This window comes from Eptesicus fuscus, chromosome 24 (genome assembly GCF_027574615.1).
Source record: "Eptesicus fuscus isolate TK198812 chromosome 24, DD_ASM_mEF_20220401, whole genome shotgun sequence".
NCBI lineage: Eukaryota > Metazoa > Chordata > Mammalia > Chiroptera > Vespertilionidae > Eptesicus > Eptesicus fuscus.
Window position 1 is genome coordinate 17,851,044 of NC_072496.1, and position 8,832 is coordinate 17,859,875.

General features: G+C 43.9%; 1 protein-coding gene across 1 annotated transcript in view; it reads right to left on the reverse strand.

Annotated features, from left to right (window-relative positions):
* Positions 1-8,300, reverse strand: part of LOC114234212 (poly [ADP-ribose] polymerase tankyrase-1-like) — a 53,726-nt gene extending 45,426 nt beyond the window's left edge. Inside the window, exons 1-4 of the mRNA XM_054712879.1 lie at positions 7,411-8,300; positions 2,533-2,644; positions 2,121-2,294; positions 812-903 (exon numbers count right to left, since the gene is read on the reverse strand). Of these exons, the coding sequence (XP_054568854.1) occupies positions 812-903; positions 2,121-2,294; positions 2,533-2,644; positions 7,411-8,300 (1,268 nt within the window). The remainder of the gene's footprint in view (positions 1-811; positions 904-2,120; positions 2,295-2,532; positions 2,645-7,410) is intronic.
* Positions 8,301-8,832: the final 532 nt, after the last annotated feature.

Consider the following 8,832-nt stretch of genomic DNA (forward strand, 5'->3'; position numbering starts at 1 on the left):
TGGTTTCTAACATTCAAATGGTGCAGTTTTCAGAAAATGTTATTAATTTTGGTTATTACCGATAGTTATGTTGTGGTTTGTAATTCAGGGCATCTCAGCTATTATGTAACTGGCAACGAAATGTATGTACAAATATATTCCTCATGCGGTCAGATAACACCATGCTCCCTACTTTTTGTACCGAATCATGCCAACTTCAGCAAACTACTAGAAGCCAGGACCTGGCCTAGACTAAGACTATCCCTTCTCCATCTACTCACCTTGTGAACCAACAGATCATTATGAGAACAACACTTACTCTCCTTGTCCACCCAATTGGCTTAAGATGCAATCCTACTGGTCACCCATGGATACTGATGAGTCATGGCTGGGCCCTTAGCAATTTTAAGGACCAATAACTTCATTTTGATTCAGAGCTTCCTGTTGACTGGCTTCCATGTGAGGCATAATTTAAATTTTGAAACCTGAGGTAAAGTTTCTTTGTTATGGCAAAGATATCACTTGAGGGGCCAACCTCAATTATGGAGCCTCAGGCAAGCTGGTGCTGACTAGTCTGAAAAGGCCTTATGGGACCCTCCATTCCCTAAACAGATGCTCCATGGGATAGAGAGTGACCTTGGAGTACAGATCTGGTAACAAAGGAGCAAGGAACGTCTGGTCTTCTCCTGCGGCATTATCTGAATCTCTGGCAGCTAAGGATGGTTCCAAATAACACCCGCTTCTTCTATCCAAAGCTCTCCCTGTTTCACTGTCCCCAGCTTTAATAAATGTACTCTCCAAATAAAATTTTAAAAAGAACAAAATATTGTACCTCTGATCGTCTTTTGCACCTCTGCTTACTAATAATTCCACCATTTTCTCATTGTTTGCAAGTTTAGCAAGTGCAAGTGGTGTGAGGTCACTCTGTAAAGCAACAAAAACAATTTCTAATTTAAGAAATTGCATATATCCAAAATGGATATTAAAAATTATGAAAGATACTCTGAAGTTACATGTATAATATAGAAAGTAAATAAAAAGTATCCCCTTTTGCCTTGGCCAGTGTTACCCAATGGCTGGAGTGTCAGCCAGCACATGGAAGGGTTGAGAGTTAGAGTCCCATTCAAAGGCAAATCCCTCGGTTGCAGGTGGGATCCCCAGCCCTGACCAGGTCCTATGGGGGAAGCACCCAATCCATGTCTCTCTCTCACATAGATGTTTCTCTCTCTCTCTCTCTCTCTCTCTCTCTCTCTCTCTCTCTCTCTCTCATCTGTTCCCTCCCTCCACTCTCTCTAAAATCAATGGGGAAAACTATCCTCTGGTGAGGATTAAAAAAGGAGGAGCCCCCTTCTTCTCACCCCTGTGCAGTTACTGGCTGTTCTTCCCTTTAAAATGCCCTCCACTGCCTCTTCAACAGATTAACTGCAACATCCTTCTCCAAACCTCACTTCCAACATTTACAGTAGGGGTTCCAGGAATCTTTGTTCCTATCATGGTATCCTGTTGTTATTTTGTTGCCTGTGGACTGGGGCTTCCTCTTCCCCCTTGTACTCACCCAGCTCCTCTTGCTGGGTACCAGGCCTCCTCTTCCCACCCACCCCCAGCAGCACCATTTCCTAAGTCCCTGCCAGCATAGCAGCCAGTCCCCAGCATCACTTCACTCCCCCAGGCCTTCCGTCCTTAGTGGGCTCTGAGCCTATCTCCCACTCCCAGGCACTAACAGGAAGCTCTTCCTTCTGGGGTGGAAGGATAGCTGGGAGGCAGAGCTTGGCCCCTTCCATGGACACTACATTCCCCCAGCCCCCTGACTGGGCTTTGGAGTTGTTTCCATGGTGGCGGGGCCTGATCTATTACATTCAGTATATGTATGTGAGAAAGAAAATGCTTGTGCCCAGCTGGTGTGGCTCAGTGTTTGAGTGTAGACCCATGAACCTAGAGGTCAGGGTCGATGACAGGTCAGGGCACATGAGGGATTTGGGGGCTCCATCTTCAGTAGGGTGAGTGCAGGAGGCAGCCAATGGGTGATTCTCATCATTGATGTTTCTCCCTCTTCCTCTCTCATTACAAACATTTTTTTCAATGCTTGTAACTAAACTAAAAACATGTGTTTCAAATATTTTATAAGTAAGGTTGAGCTATACCTTGTTTCTTGCTTCAATATTTGCCTTGTGCGACAACAGCCATTGCACGATTCCTGTACTGTGACCAAGGACAGCATAATGCAGAGCAGTGTTGCCATCGTTGTCCATTATATTTGTATTGGCACCATGTTTAAGCAGAATACATGCACATTTCAGATTCTGGTATTGTAGGGCCTGTCAGTATTATGCCAAGAAATAGATTATTTAGTTCTAGGAATTTAAAGGAAACATTCCACAAAGTTCACGAATGACTTTTAGCTAAATGAGATGAATTCATTTTTATTCTAAGTAATTAAATCAAACCCATCTCTTGTCTTTCACCAATGACTTACAGTCAATGAGATAAATTCATTTTTATTCTAAGTAAGGAAAGCAAACCCAACTCATGTTGACATAGTTAGCGAGTACATACGTGCATCAGAGCTGTCTTTTTCTCACCGTCAAGGAGGTTCAACAGCGGCCTCTTTATTATGAGTCTCACCATACCTGCATGGCCATAGGCACAGGCCACATGGAGAGGAGTCCTATGGAAGTCAGAGGACGCTTTAGGAACATAGAGGGCACTATCTCAAAACATACATTATCCATATAGTTGTAAACATTATCCCTATGACTTCAAAACAAATATTTCATTTTCTTCTGAAAACGGTACAATATTTACTAGTTCTTGTAACTCACCACATTAATGAAGGAGCTGCCTATTTGAATAGAGAGAGGATGACCTGGAAAGTCAGCTCAGCTTGGGTCTGATCCTATTTTAACTGTCACTTATTAGCTATCCCTTGGCCTTTCTGTACCGCAATTTTCTCATCAACAAAATGGAGATAAAAATAGTAATTATCTTCCAGGACACCACTGTTTGCTTAAATGAGGACCTATGCAAAGTGTTTACTACAGTTCCTAGCACACACACAAAAACGGCTCAATAATTGTTAGATAATATTGCATCATTATTACTACCACTTTATAAAGGCATTTCAATGAAATAAAATGATACCATTATACCTACTTTTGCAGACCTCTTTTAAGGATCAGAAAGAACACAGTATTTCAATGATTCTAAAAGGCTTTTCTTCTCACACTTTAACATCTCTGACATTAGAATCCAGTTTTTAATTCAGAATGTGTTACAAGTATAATTGGCAGCATTTGAAAAATTTTAGTGATACATAAAATAATGAAATCATGCCATCCATGGTGCCTTACATTAAGTGAAATAACGGTGAGTACAACAGAGCTCTTGTAGTTCTAATCAATGGTTGGCATTTAGATAAATTTTAGTTCTTAAAAGCCTATGGGGGAAAGAGGACTTAAAAAAATAATAATAATAAGAGTCCTAGCTGGTTTGGCTCAGTGGATAGAGTGTCAGCCTGCGGACTAAAGGGTCCCGGGTTCAATTCCAGCCAAGGGCACATGCCCGGGTTGCTGGCTTGATCCCCAGTAGGGGGCATGCAGGAGGTAGCCGATCAATGATTCCCTCTCATCATTGATATTTCTATCTCTCTCTCCCTCTTGATTCCTCTCTGAAATGAATAAAAATATATTTAAATAAATAATAATAAAAAAAGAATTTTTTTAAGTAATTCTTACTTTGATTTTCAAGAAAACTTAAGCCAAAGGAAATCAGGATTCAAATGAATAGGATAACTCATTTTGTCCAATATTTAGATTTATAAATTTTATGGAAATCAGATGTTCCTAATGATCATTATTATTTAATACTATTATAAATTTACAAAAGGGCAGGTAAAGATTATCTTCTATAATTTCCTACCTTCAGAAATATTTTTGTTTGAAAGCAGGGAGAAAAAATTTCAACTCTGATTAGGGCCTACTTCTTCAATTTTTAATTTCTCATTTTGCTCATATTGGGCAACATGAAGATTTTAAGGATGAAAAAGGGGTCTTGGAGATAGATTGAAAGAGTCCTGAGTAGAATATGTCTGCTACATAATAAATATTCAGGTTATATTTCGTGTACGAATGGATTGGAAGAATGGATAAACACAGTGGACGAGTTCAATGTTTTCAAAGAAAACTTTTATAAGTTAAAATTATACTTCTGGAATAGGAAAATTTTTCTACTTTTTAAAGAAATAAGCCAGTTAGAGAAAGATAAATACCACATTATCTTACTTATATGTAGAATCTACTGAACAAAATATGTCCAGAGGTATGGATGCATGGAACAGAATAACAGGTCTCAGGGTGCGGATGGGGGAACAGGAAGAGATTAACCAAAGAACATATGTACATGTATGCATAACCTATGGACACAGACAATAGTATGGGAAAGACCTGTGGTGGGGTGGAGGCTGCGTTGAGGGGGGACAAAAATGGAAGAAATGGGACACATCTGTCATTCTGTCAAAAACAAGACAAAATAATTATTTAACTTTAAAAAATTATTTTTTAATATAGAGAGAAAGGCAGTGAGAGGGGAGAATGAGAGAGAGAAACATCGATGTGAGAGATAAGCATCGATTGGTTCCCTCTTGTAGGTACCCCGACCAGGGATCGAACCCACAACCTATGTATCCTGACCTGGAATGAACCTGTGCCCTTTCAGTGTACAGGAGGGGTACCAGACAACACTCCAACCAACTGAGCCACACTGGCCAGGGCACTATTTTTGATTTTCATAAGTACACAGCTAAAATAGTTAATCTATAATCATTTACATATAATATGTAGTAAATCTGTATAAAGTAAAACACATATGTGTGTAATTAGATATATGCATACACTCTACAGGCACAGATAAAAAGCAGTCCAAGTGCCCATCAGCAGATGAGTAGATAAAGATGTAGTACATTTATACCATGGAATACTACACTCTGTAAAAAAGAAGAAACTCTTATACCCTTTTCGGACAGCATGGATGGACCTGGAGATTACTTTGCTGAGAAAATAAGCCAGTCAGAGAAAGACAAATACCATATGATGTCATGTGCATGTGGAATATCATGAACAAAATAAACAAACAAAATAGGACCAGAGACTTGGGATACATAAAACAGACTGACAGATCTCAGAAGGAGGGAACCGGGGGGACTCAAAGAGATTAGCCAAAGAACACACATGCATATTTGCATAGCCCATGGACACAGACAACTATGAAGTGAAGGCTGAAAGGGGCAGGGTGGAAAGGCACTAAGAGGGGGGAGAGGAATGGGGGACATCTATAACAGTGTCAACAATAAAAATAAACGTAAAAAGGGATTCCCTTTCCTTCTGAAGATACCAATCCTCAAATTTCAAAAATAAGTCCAAAAAACAGGAAGTGAGCAATTAATTTTATCTGTTCAGAATTCATATTACTGCTCTTCCCCAGGATTATTTCATTCATAATAATATTCACTAGAATTTTTTACATGTTCATTGCAGAAATAAAAATTTTTAAAGAAATGTTCATTTTTAATACAAATACTCAGAAATAGATTTTATCACATTTTGCACCTATTTTTGGCTAACACAAGATCATAGTCTGCTTGTATGTATGTATAGCCAAACTGACTTTTTTCTCCTTAATATATTGCTATTTTAAGCAGTGCTGAATCAAACAAACTATGTAATTTATCTAATTACTTCATAAAGATATTTTAGTATAAATAGAACTGATGAGTATAGAAAATATTAATATATTTTTAAATGTGGTACTCAGCACCAAATTGCCTATGGAAAAGTCAAAAGCAATTTAAATTTTAAACAGCAGTATAAGGATAATCACTGGTCTTGTGGATGGAAAATATTGTTTTCCTCTTTTAACTTAATTTTCTTTTCCTATCAGCGACACTAAATATTTTTTCCTTTGTCCATTGGTCACTTGTACATATGTTTAAAAGTACTTTGTCCACTTTCAAATTACAGGGTGTTGGTTTTTTTGTTGTTGTTGTTGTTGATTTCAAACACTTCTCTGTAAAATGAAGACATTTTTTTCTCCAATACGCATACATTCCAAATATTTTTTTAGTACTTTTTCTTTTACCCTGCTAATATTATTTTCTGACAGAGGGTTTGAATTTTTTATATTGCTCAATCAACCGCCAGAAATCTTGCTTTTGAAGTGTTTGTAATCATTTAAAAAAAAGTATAAGTAGGCATTTGTGTTTATTTCTGGTACTTTTCTCATTTTGTATATTTAAAATTTTTAATCTGAAATTTATTTGGAGGATATCAAAATCTATCTAGTTTTCTCCAAATACGCAACAGATACTTCTTCGCCATTTGTCATTGACTTTTTCCTACAAACATGAAATGTCACCAGCATCAAGTTTTAAATTCTTACATATATTTGGGTGCTTGGGCAATTTCCATTTTATTCCAATCATTTATCTGTCATTTCAGGTATTAGTAAACAACTACTTTGTGGAAATATATAGCATATGTTGATATCTAGAAGGGTAAACCTGTGTCTATTATATAAAAAAATTTAATCTCATCGTAATGATAAAACATGTAATTGAAAAAAAACTCAAACCATATTTATTTGGTTGTGAAACTGATACACATAGGGATAGCACACATTTTCAGAAATTCAATCTTCCTAATCAGGACCACAGACATCTTCCCACTTCAAATTCCCTCTGAGGTCCCTCAGTAAAAAACATAGGTGAGCCCTGATGTAGCTCGGTAGGTGAGTGTGGACCTAAGAACCAGGAGATCACGGTTTGATTCAGGACAGGGCACATGTCTGGGTAGTGGGCTCAATCCCCAGTGTGGGGCATGTAAGGGGCAGCTGATGAATGATTCTCTCTCAACAGTGATTTCTCTCTCTCCCTCTCCCTCTCTAAAATCAATAAAAGTAGTTTTTAATAAAGAACATAGGTGCACACTGATATAAGTGGTTATTGGATTTTATCCAAAGCACTTTTAGCCCAGAAATTGACCTGTGATGGGAATTATCTCTCTCATTATGCAATTTTCTACAGTATGTAAGTTATGGTATAAAAGTGTGTACATCAAATACAAAATGCTGTATGTACTTAATTTCATTTCAATTATTGACCTGTAGTTAAATCACTTAAAAGACGTCAGTAAATGTTCTGTGAGAGAACAACGAGGGGGTCTTTATGTTTCTGGTTTGGCTGCTCATAAAGGCAGTCTGGGCGCTAGAACCCAGGGGAGATGCCGACCAGGAGGTGCTGCGGGGCCGGAGGGAAGCCAGCCCCGCGCCCTGGCTGCCAGGAGGCCGTGCTCCCCCTGCTGAGCCCCGGAGGGGCCGCCTCCCCCAGACCCCCTCCTCCCCGGGGCCCGGCCCAGCCTCCCGTCCCTGTTCATAGGGACTCACCGTCCCTTCTTATCCCGTTCAAACACGTCACTGATTCCGAAATTCAGGAGGGTGTTCATCTTCAGCAGCTTGTTCTTGCTGGCTGCTCTGTGGATCGCCTTCATGTCTTCTCTTCTAAAGTTGGGCCTTCTGGCTCCCAGGGCCCCGCCTCCCGGGAGGGTAGGGACCACGGCCCCGCCGGGAGCGGAGACCACGGCCCCGCCGGGAGCGGAGACCACGGCCCCGCCGGGAGGGGAGACCACGGCCCCGCCGGGAGGGGGGACCACGGCCCCGCCGGGAGGGGGGACCACGGCCCCGCCGGGAGGGGGGACCACGGCCCCGCCGGGAGGGGGGACCACGGCCCCGCCGGGAGGGGAGAACACGGCCCCACCGGGAGGGGAGAACACGGCCCCGCCGGGAGGGGAGAACACGGCCCCGCCGGGAGGGGAGAACACGGCCCAGCCGGGAGGGGAGACCACGGCCCCCCCGGGAGGGTAGACCATGGCCCCGCCGGGAGGGGAGAACACGGCCTCCCTGGGAGGGTAGACCATGGCCCCGCCGGGAGGGGAGAACACGGCCTCCCTGGGAGGGTAGACCATGGCCCCGCCGGGAGGGGAGAACACGGCCTCCCTGGGAGGGTAGACCATGGCCCCGCTGGGAGGGGAGACCATGGCCCCGCCTGGAGCGGAGACCACGGCCCCCCTAGGAGCGGAGACCACGGCCCCGCCGGGAGCAGAGACCACGGCCTCCCTGGGAGGGTAGACCACGGCCCCGCCGGGAGGGGAGAACACGGCCTCCCTGGGAGGGTAGACCACGGCCCCGCCGGGAGGGGAGAACACGGCCTCCCTGGGAGGGTAGACCATGGCCCCGCCGGGAGGGGAGACCATGGCCCCGCCGGGAGTGGAGACCATGGCCCCGCCGGGAGGGGAGACCACGGCCTCCCTGGGAGCGGGGACCACGGCCCCGCCGGGAGGGGAGACCACGGCCCCGCCGGGAGCGGAGACCACGGCCCCGCCTGGGAGGGGAGACCACAGCCCCGCCGGGAGGGGAGAACACGGCCTCCCTGGGAGGGGAGATGGTGGCCCCCCTGGGAGGGGAGACGGTGGTCCCCCTGGGAGGGGAGATGTTGGCCCCGCCGATATCATAGGGCTTTGCCCCACTGCTGGGGAACACCATTGCCCCCCATGAGATTCGCTTCCAGAAAGAAGACATCTTCCTGGTGGAGAGTCCAGGCTTCAGAGAAGCTTCGCTTTCCTTCCGCTTGTCTAGCCACCACCTCACGCCACAGCACTCAGGCAGGGCAGTTCGGCAGTTTGACAGTTTGGAAGTTCAGCATCTCCCAGCTCAGAATCATAGTAACCAAGCAACAGCCTCTGACATCACTGCCCATGTGCACAGAGCCTTGTGCTCAAGGGCAGCCAGAGCCCCTGCCCAAGGCCCAAA